The following is an 18,032-nucleotide window of genomic DNA, read 5'->3' on the forward strand; positions in this document are numbered from 1 at the left end:
AGCCACAGATCACCATGAGATTTAGCCTTGTAGACCCAAAACTAAAGAATATGTCCACATTTCCATGCTGTATTGATGTTGGTAGGAGAGATAACAGGCAAACATTGATCAAAATAATATTTTTTCTACATGATTCTCTATTTGTGTAGACTTCTTGTAAATTAACTTAAGTAATGCAGATGTTTAACAATAATTTAACTCTTGAGTGTAAAATGAAAACAAATGGACCCATAAGGTCCATTTGGTTTCATTTTACACTCCCAAGTAAAAGATTCTCCATCATTTAGCTGCCCACCTGGAACCCCCTCAAGGACCACTGGAGGTCCCCAGACCACTGGTTGAGAACCATCGAGTTAGACTATTACTAGAAAAAAGTATCTGATCAGCTTTTGTACTGCCATTCCACCACACTCCAGTATGCAGTATTCCTCTTCTAGTAGTCCAGCTCTTTTCATTCCCACCATCATGTCCTTTCTTTCTGATGTCATCATTATCATCATCACAACCTTTATTTAAATTAAAATTAAAATTGAGGGGCAGGCCTTCATGTTCTATGTAGCAACGGTAACAAATACAGAACACAATACTCAACAGGTCATTCATAATCATATACAACAATTAAAACCCTACAAGAACCAGAATACAGAAAATAATAAAAATGTTAAATAGCTAAACAAATAAACAATAAAGCAGTTAAAATGTTGGTGTGAAACCATTGCCCTGAACTGACCCAAAGGAAGCGAACTGATTTTAAGGACTTCTGAAGCAGGTGGAGCACTGACAGAGAATGCTGCTAGTAAAGAGGAACCCTGCGCATCAGGACGTCACCCGAGCAGGTTTGGTAGGGACTAGGGTTCTGACTCCTGAGCGAACAAAACGCCTGCAGCCATACTGTTGTGTGGTGCATGACATTGCTCACATAGTACAGTTGGGTGCTTCCCTAGAATGTGTTCTTATTACTGGGTCTTCCAATTCGTAGACTGGTCATTATATGTCTGTCCAGCCCTCCCAGGCCAGTATACATGTAAAAGTAGGCAACCCCTCTTCCTCTCTCTCTTCATTCTTGTGAAATCAAATAATACAATGTTTTAATACCGTTCAAAAATGTTTGCATGAAAAATAATGAAAGGATAACAAATAACAAAAGGAAAATACAGTGCTTTATTTTTTCAAGACAGCAACGTGTATAAAACGGTCAATGGTGTACAGCAAATCAAACCAGCAGGTCTTGAGTTTGAAGAGTAGAGGGAAGCATAATTCATATTTATAGTGTTGTGACTGGTCCATTCACTCCAGTTGAGAGACCTCATGGAAGTATGCAGCAAGCAGCTTGATACCCTGAATGTAGTTGGTTCTGAAAATAGAGAAACATTAGGGAAGGTAGTGTATCATACAAATTATACATTATCCACTAGAAAATAGCACCAGAATAAGGAAATTAATAATAAATAACACATTTAGATAGCAAAATAGCGATTTTAGCCATCTCTGTCAAAAAGTAGCCTCAGCTTTCATTCTAGCTTCATACATGCATGCAGTGGGTCACCACCACCCGGCTATCGTGGTCGCCCAATTTCATCTGTGTGTACCTGTTAAACTTCTCATTCTGAGAGTGAGCCCCGTCATCACAGGATCCCAAAGGGAGCAACATGACATTTTTTCCCGTGGCCTCCTGGAAAGTCAGAGTAACTGGAATGCTACCGCCCTCACGAGTCAGGTCAGGCTCCACACCGAACACTACCAGCCAGTAAGGAAGTAGAAAGGAGATATACGAGTCAAAATATGGGCCAAAACACAACAAATAATATAAAGAAAATCACACCCGTGTGAACTGAGTGGTGTAAGGCCTGTCTGACGTAATGAAATCATGTCTGACGTAATGAAATCACACCCGGGTGAACAGGGTGAACATAGCAACCATGCTCATTTTTTCTGCACTAACAAAGCCAGTTGTCTGACATAATGAAATCACACCCGGGTGAACAGGGTGAACATAGCAAGTAGCAACCATGCTCATTTTTTCTGCACTAACAAAGCCAGTTGTAGGAGTGGTTTACACCACTCAAAAAAAACTAAAACTCAGGTGACCCTAGCGTCCGTATTCTGGGCATATCAGAATAGTAATCTGCAAAAATACCGGTAGTAATAAAATGGTTAAATGGTATAGATTATAGAATATACTTGTGAAGAATAACTACAGTAGATGAACTGTAATACAGTTATCATGACTTGTTAAAGAGTTAACACTTCTGTCCGTAACAAGACATCACAAGGTAAAGTTAGGTGGTCTACATCAGTGGTTCCAAAACGTTTTCATGTCAGGGACCCCCAAATTGACACTAAATAGCCCACGGACGCCCATTTGAAAAGATATGCCAGGGACCCACCTAAGAGAAGATTTGTACAGCTCTAGCAGTGATTCTCAACCCATTTAATTTCAAGGACCCCCAGTTTGACATGCATGTGTCTATGGGCCCCCATTTAATGGTATTTATATCTCTTGGACCCCCAAATTATATTTTAAATTCAATGTTAATTTAACTCTGAGAGTGTACGGGTCCATTCGGTTCCATTTGTACACTCTCAGAGTTACAGACCCATAAGGGTCCATTTGATTGATGATATCATTTAGCCCCACTTTGGGAACCACTGGTCTACATGTGTATTCTCATGCCATATGTACTGTACCTGTCTTCATGGCCTTTCGACCAGCCATGTAGTGGGGGTGGTTGAAGTCAGACACCCACGCCTTGGCCCCGTGGCCCATGTAAACTTTTAGCTTGTTAGGACTTCCCAATTCAGCAAACTTCTTCTGTAGATGACCAATAACCTGGACAAGACCGGAAAAAGGATATCATAGGTTGCATAGGTTAAGTAATATATTTAATTTTGTATTGATAACAAATTACTGATGAGATAAACACAGAGCTTAAGAAGTGCTCCTGTAAGCAGACAATTGCAGATGCTCCGTTTGTAAAATGTGGGTTACACTTTCAGTTGTTTTTTTTCACAAATGCATAAGCAACACACCCCAAAAGTATAATGAGAGTACCCCAAAAGCATAATGAAAACACCACAAAGGCATAACAAAAACATCCCCAAAAGCATTAAGAACTTTGTTTGCGCACTTTGTTTTGCGCTTGTGTGGCACCCACTATAACGATTCAGCTATTACCCCATTTATGATATTTTAAAATGTACCTCTTTCTCTACAACAGCGGGGTCCATGTCTGGAACTAGGCGAATGGAGAACTTTCCGATGACTTTGCGGGGGATAACTGTCTTGGCCCCACCTTCGGAGAAAGCTCCCTCAATGCCATGGAGAGAGAGGGATGGATATCTCCAGCGGTGCATTAGGATTTGCTCCTACAGGCCAGAAGTACCCAAGAACAATCATTGTTTATTTATTTTTAATTATCCCTACAACAATGCAATTTGTGTGTGTGTGTGTGTGTGTGTCATGACAATAAGGTGCTGTCTATACGAGGACGTATTCTGCGTTACCCGCACAAGTACTTAGCCGATCTGCCACACGGAGACGGTGTTTTGGGGGACTTAACCGGATCTTTTTGAATCCAGCTCCCAGAGTGACAAACTTCGGAGACGCTTCTTTGTCATCTCCGTGTGTACAGCGAATGCCGCCTATTTGCTGAAACGGTGACGCCATAGTCCCCTCGCCCCCTCCAAACTAATCTCACGTCACCAGGCTTTCCACCTCCAAAACAACTGATGGCTGCGTCCATGATTAGCGGCTGATCATCGGACGGCTTTTTAGCAACATGATACGTTCTTTTTTTACTTAAAATGATGCAGGTTTATGACGCGCCTTTCATAACCAACAGCTCACTGGTATTAATTGCTTAATGGTTATTTATTAATGTGTATATTGTATGTGAATGAATGGTGTTGTTTGACCTATAAAGGGATGCCTTTAATATTGTTTGTGCATTTGTTCATGAAGTCCTAGGCTAATGGTTTATTTCACTATAACCACTTACATAAGTATCACAGTTATTTTATTTTTATTTGCACATAATGTCTATAAATCTCTTCTCCGAAAATAGCCGATCTGCAGCCCGTGAGCTTGTAGATGAGCTATTTTCGGAGAACAGATATAAATTATCGTCGGTTTAATAATAGGCGGTTTGCACCCACACAAATGTAAAATAAACATAATAATAATAATTCTCTGACTCAACAAAGCCATATTTCACCTTCAACTATACCGTCGATCTCTGCTGCATGTCAAGACATCTCCACTGTCAAGTCATCTCCATTGTCTTTCATGTCATGTAGTGTGAAAGTGTAATGCATATTTTACAACATAGGCTACATCAACATACATGTCTATTCTAATATAGCCTACACTACTACAGCTTTCTCTGGTATCCGGAGCGATACCGCTCTTGTCTGGACGACATGCATAATTAACATAACCGCAATGTGGACGCTCGAAACTTTGATGCCTGCTACAAACTTGTGCGGGTAACAGCCCGATCCGTTCTCGTGTGGCTGGGGTCTAAAATGACTCCAAACTCCTTACAGTACCTTGGTGTCATGAAGCAGCTTTTTAGCCCCGAGATCCTTGCAGAAATCCTCCATGTCAAAGTCGATCTTCTCATACAACTGTTTCTCCGCGTCTGTAACCGGGGCCACGGCTTCATATATTCCTGGGACCAAGATCTTTCCCTTCTTGTCCACCAAGGAGCCTGATTGGTTATAATAAACAGTTAAAAGTCTGAGTTTAATCTCTGTTGAGATGCCATGCATAATTTGGTTATAACAAACACCGTCAAAGTCTAATTTCTGTCGAGATGCCATGCTTTATTTAGAACTCAAAGGGATACAATTCTATCACCAGAATGTTTCGCTTTGGCATAGCTACTGAGCTCACAGACGCTGAATTAAGCTTCATAAAAGTGGCGTGACTTGCCCATGAGTGCGATGAGGTCAGTCATGGCTTCATGAACAGAGCCACCAAATACGCCAGAGTGGAGATCCATGTCACAGCACTCCATCTAGGATTTAGGAAGCAAATGCAGTCAGGAAGGGGGGGGATATCAACTCCTTCGACCCGATGCCACTACTAAAACCAAAGCAGCACAACAGTTATAACACAATACCTCAATGAAGAAATAGCAGATGCCTCTCAGGCCGTAGGTGATGCAAGGTTTGGTCTTGCCCAGCCAGTAGTTGTCTGAGATGCAGACGTAGTCTACATCTTTTAAGAAGGTGTCTTTACGTGAGAAAATCAGTTCGTCTAGGCCCTCAGATCCAGACTCCTCCATCCCTTCAAAGCAGAACTTGACGTTGATCGGAAGCTCCTGATCAATAATGCAAAGAATAAAAGAAAAGGGAGAGAGAAAGAAGAAATAAAACCTTTTGAGAGATTGTGAAAATGCTTAAGCCCTTATGCTCCTTCTAGAGTTGTATTTTCAAAATGTAAACAAAACAAACAATAAATAAAAGCCTCAAAAGGATCTGAATTGAACAACACAGAGCTTAAAAAACAGTGGATTCATGATCTGCTTTTGTCTCTATTTTATAACATCAACTAATTTCACTTTTTTATTTTGGTTAGTCCTGGCAAATTAGTTCAATCATTAATGCTGGGTGTGATGCAATAACAAGAAACAGCATAGGAGCACATATTTCACCCAAAGACCTTTGACCACATTGATGGGTGATTAACATGTGGAGAGTAAGACAGGAAAAGTTCAAGTTTCAGAAGGGACAAAACATTTTGTAGGAAACATTCAAACCACAAAATTTCAAATATGTTTTGCAGATCAGAAACCCACATTCCATTAGAAATAATCTAGTTTAGTTTTGTGCTATCTGGCACTATGCTGGCTCTTTCTGTCAAATGACAGTTGTCTCATTATCGATGGCAACATCATTCCACTTAGCATTTTCATAGAAAACCAACAATGCAATGGATGACCCATTGTTGTAATATGGTTCCAAAGTTTATAGTGTGGGCCATACATGCTTAGTGCTTTCTTCAGTTCTTCAATAGTCATCTATTTGCTGATAGACGCTAGTATATTTAGATAACCACCCTATACTGTTAGCTTGACAACAAATGCTAATAGTCTTATTTAGTTGTTGTTGTTGACTTGTTTATTTATAGGTACTTTAAGGTGAATTATGGATGTATTTGCTGGTCCAAAATGTAACATTGACGATGTGGTATTGAAGTAAGTAATTTTATTTCTGCCTCTTGGCCAGTTCCCACTTGTAAAAGAGACGCAGTCTCAATGTGTTTTTACTGGTTAAATAAAGGTTAAATACATTTAAAAAAAGTTATTTACCCATTATCCTAGTTACTTTGTAGCAATTGTTTTCTTTACGTACATGATGGCCATGTAAGTAAAGGCTGAAGTGGCCATGTGAACAGCAGTTGAACACAGGTCAGTCCGTCCCAAGGGACAGATAAACACCACTTGGAAGGGCCTTGTCCTTTGAAGACTAGGGTTCATGCCATTTACTCTGATCTTGAGTCTGGAAAAAAGCATCTGCTAAATGCCTAAATTGTAAATTTGATCTACAGTTGTCAGTTAGACCAAGCTAAACCAGGACTTGTACGTTGTGATAGCTTCTTGTTACCATTACCTGCTGAGTCTTCTGGTAACCCTCAATACAGTTCAACCAGGCCAGCACTGGACCCTTGTCATCTGTGGAACCTCGTCCATAGAGCTTCCCTGCACAGGGATTAAGGGAAATGTATTAAGGGTCATTGTCACAGAACCCTGTTGACGTTGAACACTTGAAATGTCACAATTTTAAAATAAGTGTTGCTTGACACCTTTATCTTTTAAAACTTCTTTCCCTTTTGGGTGTTCCCTTCAGGGGTTGCCAGTGCCACAGCGAATCATCTGCCTCCATCCATCCTATCACACCTCAGACACCTGACACTTTTCTCCACCCATTCCAACCTGCTTGCACTCATTTCTCCAGCGTATATCTATTCTACGTCCAAGCATAGACATGGTAACGCCCCGCCTGCCTCTGATTGGCCTACCGACACTGCCCGTCTTGCCTGTCCTCCGAGATGCAAGGGTACTCTGTGGTGGGAAATAATACAAGTAGCTTACAAGAGAATGGCAACACGCTTGTAACTTTTTTATTTTTGTAGAAGAGACAAACTATTATTGTTTGTGCCGTTTGCTTGATTGAATAATAAATTAAACACTTGTACTATGATTTGATTTGGCTGTGTTCTAAATTAAAGTGTTAGTGTTGATTATCGTGTATTAATCTAATTATAGTAAACTAATACTTATACTAACAAAGATAAAGATCAAGGGAAAAGAGACCTTATTTTTACAGTACAATAATGTTTCAAGTTTACACATGTATACAAATAAACAGGCCAATGGCATAAACAATATTAGTTTGCCTCTTCTATAAAAAAAAAAAGTTACTTTTGTCATTCTCTTGTATTATATCGTACTGTATTATTTATTTATTTCCCACCACGGAGTAACCTCTCGGCAGACTATCCAGCATGTATCTTCCACCTCGGAGGAAATTCTGGTAAGGCCGGCAGTGTCGGTAGGCCAATCAGAGGCAGGCGGGGCGTTACCATGTCTATGCTTGGACGTAGAAAAGATATACGCGTTTATCCACACTCTCCATTGCTCTGGAATGTAGACCTTAAGTACTTCTCCACCTTCTTTACCTCTACTCCCTGTAACCTCACTGTTCCAGGTAGTAGAGCTAATGAAGATGAACAATTTCTAATTGACCTATTAAGTGATTCTTTGATGTTATTCATTTGTCCAAGTATAACAGTAAGGAGGCGAAATATAATGTATTTGTGTTTAGATTAGATTAGACTAGATTAGAATATAGAACACTGAGGCAGAACCAAAAGTGAGTCTGTCTTTTTCTATGCCAACTCATCAAACAACATAAACTGATCTCAACAGAAATAAGGATGTGACACTATCTCTCAGCTGACTGTCACCAGACAATAACTGCCCTAGGCAAAAAAGAAAGAAAGGGAAACAAGTGGAAGAAAGGTGTGCTGACACACAGTCTGAAACCAGCAAATTTGCACTTGTCAGTGTAGCTTGTAAAATCCAATACACTGTGTTATACATAAATACATTTCACTCTGCCATTTTGGATAAGTTAGGGATTGTGTAATACTGATTTTGTGGGACAGTTGACCAGTAAGTCATTAGCTAAGGTAATTAAATGCCCCTTGATCAGAAAATCACAGTTAAGTAATAGAGTTCTGCCCTACAGGTACACAAGTTAGCTGAAGTGGACTTTGGAAATATGTAATAAACTAAGATATGATCTGACGTATTTTGATAAAGGTTAAAAGGCAGCTTAAACAAGCTACATGTTACAAATATTACAAATAACTGATGATGTTGCCTGGAATTTCTGTTGATCTAAGACTAGTTTACCCTGTAAATGTAGGTGTGACATGTCTGACAGCACACTGAACTGGAACTGAGGTGGAGAGTTGATAGGAGGACTAAACAGAACACAGAAGAGAAACCGGAGGAAAATAATTAACCAGGTCTGGTCTCACCATCTTTCTCCACCAGAGTAAAAGGCTCTGTATCCCAGCCATCATCAAGTTTAGCTGGCTGGACATCAAGGTGACCATAGATACACACAGTCTTCTTGCCCGGGTCCGAGCCCAAATGCCCCAGGATGATAGGGGGCAATGGAATCTCTTCTCCAGAAGGAAGCTGTGTGAATAATAACATCATCAATAATAAAGAATAACGGCAACAGTAATAATAGCAGTATGATATTGTACGTTACTTGAAGTTACAAAGTATAGTAATGAGTGAGGCGGTATGAGAAGAATCGGGATATCTTTAATAGATAAAGTTCATTAAGGCCAAATAAAATAGCCTAACAATAAGGAAGACAAATGGTTGATTGTTGGATGAGGACAGGTTAAGGTTTCTAAGAAAACCTGTTCTATATTTGACACAATGCCTTCTCTTCTTTTAAGAATATATGAGAGAAAGAGACAGAGAGTGAGTGTTCATTAGTGTTGAAGCTGAGCAAAAGTAATATGAAACATAAATACCCAGACATGTATGTATATTTGATTTTACAGATTAACACTTATACTGATAGCCCCCATCAAATCAGCAGTCAAATTAGGATGGGTTGCAGTTTAGTAATGCACTTCACAAAGACAGAACAGCCTGGCAACATGTCTAACCTTCTGTTTGCCAATGTCCACCATCTCCACCGTACCCCCCAGCTTCTCAATGTCTTTGGCTGCCATCTCCATCATCTTCTTGATCTCCCCACGCTTCTCAGGCCATGCTGACACACTCTGAACTCCCACCCATTGGGCTAGGCGCTGGGGAAGAGAAACAATAAATAAACATGACATTTAGCCTTTATCACAGCCCTTTATTATTTGTTGTATGACAAAAATAGCAGATCTATAATGTCACAAAGATCAGGACTTTGAAAATAATTGACAGATTTGGCATACCCTAAAGCCTAAACAGAGATGCCAGGTTGAAAATCGTTAATGCTGTCATTTAGCTTTCAAACACTGAGGACAGCAAGGACAGAGACTGGAGATTACTCCATTTAGCAAAAACTCTGTTAGTCGGTTTATAATGTCAAATGAAATGAATCACTCCAATATTACAATAGAATGTTCTTACCTCGATGTACAACTCCTGATGTTCATCCACATATTTGAAAAGTGCTGATAGATCAGCCATCTTTGCTACTTCTGTGGGGATCGGTGTGACAGGAATAGTAGTGTGTCAGACTTTGCCTGACTCTCCAATCTCTCTTTATGAGAGGACGAACTACAACCAGTGACCACACCTCCTTCAAATGTGCTGACAACAGTATTTTGAGTTTCCTGTATCATGCATTCCAGTGGTCAGACTTATCAGAGTACTACAGAAAAAAGTCAGTGTCATGTCATTTTTACTAACAGCAGACCTACTGCACAACTTTCACCTAGATTGTTATGAATGCCAGACATTCTTATTGTAAAGCAATTATATGCCCTGCTTACCCTACCACAAGTCAAATGCTAATTTTGTTATGACTTGACACTAGCCGTATTAAAATCTCCCAATAGTGGCTGTAGCTATACTATCTTCAGATTAAGTGAATATGAACAACCTTTATGTATTGACTATTGAACTGTACTTTCCTGTGCTTTTGAGAATGTGTTGATTTGTATGTCTCTAAATGTTTTGATGAATTGAACAAGGTGGACCCTCTTGTAAACAAGTGTAATGCTTAATTGGGTTGTCCACTCACAGTTAACAGTCTTTGTATTGAGTTTGTGCTTGAAATGTACTGTAATTCTGCAAACTGTTAATAAATATTTCAATCAAAAAATCAATCAATCAATAAAGAGACGTCATCTCGCTGATATAAATACATCTTGAGAATTGCAGAGATCATCAACATGCCCCCAAAAGTCATGGGCGCCCCTCGATCACTTCACTCGTGTGAAGTGGTGTGATTTGTTTTTGTTCACCGCATAGAACAGCTCGTTGGCTGTCTCTTGGTTGGACAATGTTTTGCTCTTTCTTTAGAGTTTAGAGAGAAAGACTGAGTAATGAAGAGTAGGCTATATGTATGCATCTCTCACAAAACACACTTCACTCAGAACGGGTTATTCTGGTTGGTTGCCATTTTCCATATACCAGAACATAAGTAGCTAATTCCACAGTAAATATAACAATTTAAAAACATTTAAATCTTGTGTAATCAGTATTTAAAAGTGTATGCTACAGTAGGCTATCACCATATGCTGGTCTGTAGCTGATTTTAGCCGTGTGGGAGAAAGGATTGAAAACAGACCAACTTCCTAACTGAAGATGATAGCGACGACCAAGACATATCACTGAAGAAACATATACTATGCGAAGTTAGCATTTACAATGAAATATACAAAAGTTACACTATTAACAGTACCGGGACACTTCTGCAAACTCACTCACTTCGTCGTTTCCACACAGCTGATATACATGTGACACTTTTCCGGTCGCGTCGTCGCCGCCGCTTCCTGTTTTGCTTCTATGGATTTGTACATTTTGAGCTGGGTGTAATAATTCATTATGATTGAAATACGTGTCATGCATAATGATGTGTGAATTATTCGAGCGTGCCAGACTTGTACACATCCATGCAATTTATGCTATTATAGTCCACTTGCCAGAACGTGAACCCAGGCATGTCGAGTAGCCTACACCAAAGTTATGTTAGAATTTGTTGAGTATGGGTCCCCAGCATGTAGAAACTGGATGCTAACTTGCATAAGTTGAGCATTTTTCATAACACAAAAACACTCCTTAGGCTAAAAACGGCCATAGCAGTGGTGGCTTTGGCCGTTTTTTGCCCAATGTGTGTTTTTCTCTTTTCCCAAAACCAATGCTGATTCACTGATTCAGCATCATGACCCCCCCCCCCCCCCCCCCCCTCGTTTGACACATCAATGCTACAATTTAGATTATTCTTGCCTTCTGGTTGATGATATGGTCACATATGCCAATTACTCAACATGGCATCCGACAGTTTCTAAATGGGGGACCACTCATTGTACTAAACATGTCCAGGTTCACAAGTCACAACTGGCTCTATGGGCTGGCAAGTACACCATTAGTGGGTCAAACTAGGACAGAATATGCCTGTGTTGAATCATTGCTTAAGCAGTAGATTGATGTTCAGATATCCATATCAGACTATAAACCCTAGGCTATAGTTTTTAATTTAATATGAAAACTGCTATGCGTATATGTGCACCCCTGAAGAAATTTGGACAACTGGCACCAAAATAGTGAGTCCTGGGAAAACTGGCCACCAAATGATTAGGCACCAAAACATATACTTTGTACATGAAGTATAGGCCTACATCATTGGACTTTCTTGATGTGGCATCAAGAAAGTCCACATTAATAAAGTGACCATTCATTATAAGGCCCAATAACAAAAGTTTATAGCTAATAACAAAATGTGTCATTAAAGTTGTAAGGCAGTGCAATGTTTTTTTTGTATAATCAGATGTAATTGAGTTTGTTCCAGAGCTTGACGATTCTCAGGGGTTGCCCCAAGAGATAATTCATTTCCATCCGCCCAAGTCACCACATCCATAAACCTCTGGACTATCCCTTCTCTCGTCTGCACGTTCAAGCTCACTCCCCTTGCGTTATCCCTTGACCCCCAATGCCTCGTCATTTCTGATGTTGCCAATTCATTCTTGCAGTTGTGCTAGAACTCAAGTCCACCCTTTACAAAGGAGTTTGTCAAATATCTCCTCACTCATTTTGTTGGGGGGGGACTAAAATTAAAGACTAAAATCCTGCTTTGCAAGCTTGACAATAAGACAAGGTTAGGGATAGTCAGGGCCACGCATACTACAGAATATCATCCTCCTGAGTTACACCATCTGATAGTACAGTAAAATGTTCCAAAACTCATTTATAGGAATAGCCCAAGGCATGAAATTCATTTAAAACATTTTATTTTCTCACACTACAACAGGTCTTGCTCAACCTTTCTTGGCAGTGCCGGTCTTGGCAGTGCCGGTCTTGGCAGTGCCGGTCAATGGCCGTTGCTAGACAGAAGAGAAAATGGATTAGAGATGCGAGACAACACAATAATTTTGCCTATTCAAAAATGCATTTGTTCCGCTCACCTGTCCATCAAAGCACTGCTGCTCACATTCCCGTTCTAGTGGCATACACAGTTCTGTGGAGCACATGAAGTAGATCTGCAGGGGAATGAAGATTTTTTTTACTAAGGCAGTTCAAATTCGCACAAGGGAAAAAAAACAAAAACCTGCAATACATTAGTCAGACAGTTGCCAGCCAAGAATTGTAGTCAGACAATCTTATGTACTAAGGTACCGCTAAAGTAAACATTGCATCCCAATAGCAAACTGCCACGGAGTAAATATTTAGTCTACATATTCTAAAGAGACCTGTGACTTTAGAGATAAGGCATCTGAAGCTGTAGCTCCACTTGTCTTCCTATAATTGGTCCTCAATATATATAATAGAGTAGGAAAGGTGGTATTTTATCATGACTATCTGCATCTCATAGGAGGGCTGTGGGCAGTTCAGAAACCCATAATGCATTTAGATTTATCATCATGAGAATGATTGCTTCCATTATCGAATTGCAACTTTTCAGGAATAGAAAGCCTGCAGTATATATATATATATATATATATTAGCTTGGATTCCCCAGCAATGACGTCACTGTTGGACGGGTTTCTGAACTGCCCACAGCACTCCTATGACACATACAGAGTAGGCAAAAAACACATTAGTGAGGACCAATTATATGAATGTAGGTACAAGTGGTCCTTTAACTCTGAATACCGACTCACATCTTCATCGATGAACTTGCTGGTTCTCAGATCCATGAACTGAAACGCATCAACCTTAAATCGCCTTGTGTAGCGGTTTGCTTCAGTGACTCTAAGGATGGCCACAGTATCGTCAAGAGGGTTCTCACACCTACAAAAATAAAAAAAGAAATTACTTCAGGTGAACACACCTTAGAGCTGTTGTGTGGAAATAATAAAAAAGTCCCCCCATTCTGTGTTGCCTAGAACAGCGTTAAGGTATATTAATTACATATTAAAGTGGAATTCCACTAATTTGCAACATTTTACTAAGAACATTAGTTGTGCACATTGATCAGTGAAGTGTTAATGTACCGACTACCGAGTCATATTTACTTACCCTTCATAAATGATCACAAGAGCATTTGTGGCATAGCGGGTATAAGCAATACAGTAGTTAACAAGCAGCACTGCTTTTGGCTTTGGCGACCTCAAGCGAACTTCCAGGTACACTGGTTCACCATTCACAAGTTGTCGCAGAGGTAGGTGGTCATCCACCCAGCTGGTGAAAGTTGGCTCTGTTGGCATAAATAGAGGCATCAGTTCTGTACTGACTGACATGAACTAATCTACATCCAGTCAATATTTCCCAAGACCCATAACACCCAACCTCTAGCGATCCTCAGCTGAATTGCAAACAGGCCATCAGAGATTATCTGCGAAGGGAAGCTTGAAAAGGGTGTTCTGACCATGTATCCAATGCTGAATAGTGATGTATGGCTAACCGGGCCATCTACATCATAGCGGCACTCAAACAGGAATCTGCAATGCAAGAGAAAGAGTCTTAAAATTGAACGTGATCACTTAGTCAATTTAGTGAAAGAAGCAATTCACACAAGGCTAATTTCTACAATTTGCTTTTTATGTTCAATGTGAATTTTAGGCAATCGACAAAAGCAGGGGCTCGCAACTCACTTTGTAATGCTCCAGGCCATTTTTATTCATGAACAAGGCAGGACAATACGTTTTGACTAGTGTAGGCCTTTCAAGTACTTGAGAAAGACCTACACTGGTCAATTTTGTATTGTCCTGCCTGCTGTGTTCGTGAATAAAAAAAAAAGTCTGGCATTACAAAGTGAGTTGCGAGGCCCTGCTTGGCTCAGCACCAAGAGCAGAGGATGCGAGTTACATTAGCTTATTCTGAAATTGCAAATGCTCATGTAGCAAGAGTGCATAGCTCCCCAAGGCAACCTGCTCACCTCACAAATTTACTTCTGGTGATGACGCCATACTTTAGGCTCATGGTAGTGATAGGAGTAAACACTTCAGCCAGATATACATTTGTCCCACCAACTTCCTGTATCGGGGAGAAAATACATTTGTGAGAAGGCGACAGTAAAGTCCATAACAGCAGTTAGTGTTCCATGGTGCAAAATTGCATTAGAGCCTTAACACTTACATAGTGATGAGTTCCACACTCATGGATTGAGAACTTGAAAATGGCATACATTCTATCAACAATGACTGGTCTACAGGCTCGGTCTGATGGAATAACAAGTCCAGTGGGATCCACACTGTCTCGTTTAGGAGAATCACGGTTTATTGCAAAGACAAAGTGTTCATCTTTAGTGCACTCTGGTGGATTAAGACAATAGCACCATTAATGCAACACAAATGTAGAATATGCAGCAGGATTTTTAAGTCTTAAGATCCATCGAATGTCAAGCTTTTAATTATTTTGCTGTCATGCAAGAGTATACTAGCTCAAACCATGTTCCACCTGTAATAACCATGGCCAAAAGGTTACCAGGTTGAAAGTTTACACACACGTCAATAGCCCTCCAAGAGAATAGACTCACCATTCATTGGATAAAAGCAGGTTGATTCAAAACAGCAGCCTGCCTCTAAACAGGCTGTGCGGGATATTGTCACAGAGCCACATGCTACCCGCTGGCCCAGACGGACAACACAATCTGAAATTAAGTTAAACATTAAATCATCAACTCACAATTTTACTGAAATGACTAGAAGTCTACACATACTTGATGCTGGGCCAAATGAACTCACTTTGGGCCCCTGTAGAGGACACAGGGGGTGCAGGTGGCAGAGGCACAGACGAAGTGACAAAGGGAATTGACACTGTTGGGCGTGGTGGACTTATTGGGCGTGATGGACTCATTGGGCGGCGTTCTACTAAGACTGGCATCATTGGGTGTGGTGGAGTCATTGGATAAAAGCAGGTTGATTCAAAACAGCAGCCTGCCGCTAAACAGGCTGTGCGGGATATTGTCACAGAGCCACATGCTACCCGCAGGCCCAGACGGACAGCACAATCTGAAATGAAGTTTAACATTAAATCATCAACTCACAACTTTACTGAAATGACTAGAAGTATACACATACTTGATGCTGGGCCAAATTAACTCACTTTGGGCCCCTGTAGAGGACACAGGGGGTGCAGGTGGCAGAGGCACAGACAAAGTGACAACGGGAATTGACACTGTTGGGCGTAGTGGCATCATTGGGCGGCGTTCTACTAAGACTGGCATCATTGGGTGTGGTGGAGTCATTGGATAAAAGCAGGTTGATTCAAAACAGCAGCCTGCCGCTAAACAGGCTGTGCGGGATATTGTCACAGAGCCACATGCTACCCGCAGGCCCAGACGGACAGCACAATCTGAAATGAAGTTTAACATTAAATCATCAACTCACAACTTTACTGAAATGACTAGAAGTATACACATACTTGATGCTGGGCCAAATTAACTCACTTTGGGCCCCTGTAGAGGACACAGGGGGTGCAGGTGGCAGAGGCACAGACAAAGTGACAACGGGAATTGACACTGTTGGGCGTAGTGGCATCATTGGGCGGCGTTCTACTAAGACTGGCATCATTGGGTGTGGTGGAGTCATTGGATAAAAGCAGGTTGATTCAAAACAGCAGCCTGCCGCTAAACAGGCTGTGCGGGATATTGTCACAGAGCCACATGCTACCCGCAGGCCCAGACGGACAGCACAATCTGAAATGAAGTTAAACATTAAATCATCAACTCACAATTTTACTGAAATGACTAGAAGTCTACACATACTTGATGCTGGGCCAAATGAACTCACTTTGGGCCCCTGTAGAGGACACAGGGGGTGCAAAGGGAAATGACACTGGGCGTGGTGGACTTATTGGGCGTGATGGACTCATTGGGCGGCGTTCTACTAAGACTCTGGGTGGCAGCACCTCTGGCACTACAGTGACAGTTTGTGGTGTTGTAGACACATCCTCTGGAGAGGGCGTGAAGGGACATTTCAGTTTTTGACCCGAGCGTGGCTTCAAAGCATTCTTGATCGAGTATTCTTCTCCAACTTGGGCAATGCCGTCGCTATAGTCATCTTCATCGTAGTCATCTGCAGTACATGTGGCAATTAACACAAGTCAACCATGATAACATTACATCATTTTCTACAACACCAGAATGATTCGGGCCCGTTTTTTTAAAACACACAATTGACACCAAAAGCTATATAGCATACACTAAACTCTGAGTCTATAAATAAGCCCCACTTTACACTTACCCGACGCTTGCCTCCGGTCTTTAGAGTCATACAGGTCAACCCATTTTCCACTCACAGCTTCATCTTGAAGTTCAGGAACGGATTCCCATTTTCCACTCATAGCTTTATCTTCAAGTTTAAGGTCAGGAAAGGTGTCCATTGACTCCCATATCTCACTTGCTGCCGTAGCAAATGCCGCCGCCGCCACCAAGAAGAAGACCGAACGGAGCCTCCACCAAGCCATTGTACCTTGAGACATCACTGTAAACTGAAGTGAAGATGAATGGGTTTTCTGGCCACTTATATACAGAGTTAATTGGCTTGATTAATTACACCTGTGCTGTGAACCAATTTGTTTGCTGACGTTGTAAACCACGTGGTGCAGAGATGCGACTGCAAGATTGAACGGTAGGCTAGTAAGGCGCTACTAATAAAGGCCCTTGGCTTTGTCAGACCTGTCTGTAGGCTATGTGCAATAGTTTTGTTAACACTCTGACGCAGCTCAACTCCACCCTTGAATGGTCCAAAAATAATGTTAAAAGTATATGATTCGAACATATGCATTTACCCTTCAACTATATTGTTTATGCCATGGATAATATCCACAGGATTTGTAGCAAATGTTCAAGCATGTTACTTAAAAGGCTACTACCAGCATACATTATTTCCTTTTTTTCTTCTCTTTTTACATTTAGGAAATAAACAACAAAAATGTAACATTGATGTGCCGAGACTTCTCAGGTAGGCTACCCACTCCTCCGGTTACCATTTGTGTCAGTACAGTACATCCATCACTGTCAACCAGCAACATATCCATATGTAGCCTATGGTGACACGACAGATGCAGGGCACCAAGGAAGAGTGGGCTTTTCCCCCAAAAAGTAATATAATAAATTAATAATATAGTATATTTGAAAATGTTTTAAAGTATGCTGTACTTGATTAGAACATGCATTATTTTTTAATAAAGTTGGATTTAACAAAATTAAAGACAATTAGAACATGCTTAAACATTCGACAATTAAGGTATAATATTTCTACAAAACCTGCATACAGTATACAGCCATTTTGGGGAATAAAAAATAAGTTGAAGGATACATATAAGTCTAATAATGATTGTACTGTGTATGTTCACATCATGTATACTTTACATTACTACTACATTACTAAC

The 18,032-nt window shown here is 40.6% G+C and overlaps 2 protein-coding genes across 5 annotated transcripts in view; both read right to left on the reverse strand.

Annotated features, from left to right (window-relative positions):
- Nucleotides 1–17,145, reverse strand: part of LOC306938783 (uncharacterized protein) — a 235,282-nt gene extending 218,137 nt beyond the window's left edge. Inside the window, exons 1-13 of one of the 3 annotated variants that reach the window (XM_079523096.1) lie at nucleotides 16,883–17,145; nucleotides 16,460–16,714; nucleotides 16,087–16,143; nucleotides 15,744–15,992; nucleotides 15,383–15,649; nucleotides 15,175–15,288; nucleotides 14,775–14,950; nucleotides 14,575–14,672; nucleotides 13,986–14,137; nucleotides 13,716–13,893; nucleotides 13,358–13,487; nucleotides 12,662–12,736; nucleotides 12,471–12,580 (exon numbers count right to left, since the gene is read on the reverse strand). In XM_079523096.1, the coding sequence (XP_079379222.1) occupies nucleotides 12,515–12,580; nucleotides 12,662–12,736; nucleotides 13,358–13,487; nucleotides 13,716–13,893; nucleotides 13,986–14,137; nucleotides 14,575–14,672; nucleotides 14,775–14,950; nucleotides 15,175–15,288; nucleotides 15,383–15,649; nucleotides 15,744–15,992; nucleotides 16,087–16,143; nucleotides 16,460–16,714; nucleotides 16,883–17,120 (2,055 nt within the window). In that variant the 5' untranslated portion in view covers nucleotides 17,121–17,145 and the 3' untranslated portion in view covers nucleotides 12,471–12,514. Of the gene's footprint in view, nucleotides 1–12,470; nucleotides 12,581–12,661; nucleotides 12,737–13,357; nucleotides 13,488–13,715; nucleotides 13,894–13,985; nucleotides 14,138–14,574; nucleotides 14,673–14,774; nucleotides 14,951–15,174; nucleotides 15,289–15,382; nucleotides 15,650–15,743; nucleotides 15,993–16,086; nucleotides 16,336–16,429; nucleotides 16,715–16,882 lie in introns of those variants that run through there. The other 2 variants (XM_079523094.1, XM_079523095.1) reach the window with 2 other exon arrangements.
- LOC306938438 (cytosolic non-specific dipeptidase-like) lies at nucleotides 1,144–10,984 on the reverse strand. Of its 2 annotated transcripts, XM_079522614.1 has the most exons (12): nucleotides 10,966–10,984; nucleotides 9,663–9,750; nucleotides 9,203–9,346; nucleotides 8,552–8,714; nucleotides 6,616–6,704; nucleotides 5,124–5,324; nucleotides 4,934–5,018; nucleotides 4,549–4,709; nucleotides 3,202–3,366; nucleotides 2,689–2,830; nucleotides 1,590–1,737; nucleotides 1,144–1,354 (listed from the first exon to the last, which is right to left on the reverse strand). In XM_079522614.1, exons 2-12 carry the CDS (start codon nucleotides 9,720–9,722, stop codon nucleotides 1,288–1,290), a joined length of 1,425 nt encoding a protein of 474 aa, XP_079378740.1. In that variant the 5' UTR covers nucleotides 9,723–9,750; nucleotides 10,966–10,984; the 3' UTR covers nucleotides 1,144–1,287. The 2 variants fall into 2 exon arrangements, with proteins under 2 accessions (XP_079378740.1, XP_079378741.1); XM_079522615.1 differs by lacking the exon at nucleotides 10,966–10,984 and having other exon boundaries at nucleotides 9,663–9,733.
- Nucleotides 17,146–18,032: the final 887 nt, after the last annotated feature.

The sequence above is a fragment of the Electrona antarctica genome, assembly GCF_951216825.1.
Source record: "Electrona antarctica genome assembly, chromosome: 15".
Taxonomy (NCBI): Eukaryota; Metazoa; Chordata; class Actinopteri; order Myctophiformes; family Myctophidae; genus Electrona; species Electrona antarctica.

What these genes read in the sequence shown, in the direction of transcription:
- LOC306938438 (XM_079522614.1), bottom strand. Translation starts at nt 9,722, where the DNA reads ATGGCTGATCTATCAGCACTTTTCAAATATGTGGATGAACATCAGGAG. An exon ending in TACTCTGGTGGAGAAAGATG is followed by an intron (nt 6,705 to 8,551) that starts GTGAGACCAGAC and finishes ATCCCTGTGCAG; the next exon opens with GGAAGCTCTATGGACGAGGT. An exon ending in CAGAATGAGAAGTTTAACAG is followed by an intron (nt 1,355 to 1,589) that starts GTACACACAGAT and finishes CTCTATTTTCAG; the next exon opens with AACCAACTACATTCAGGGTA.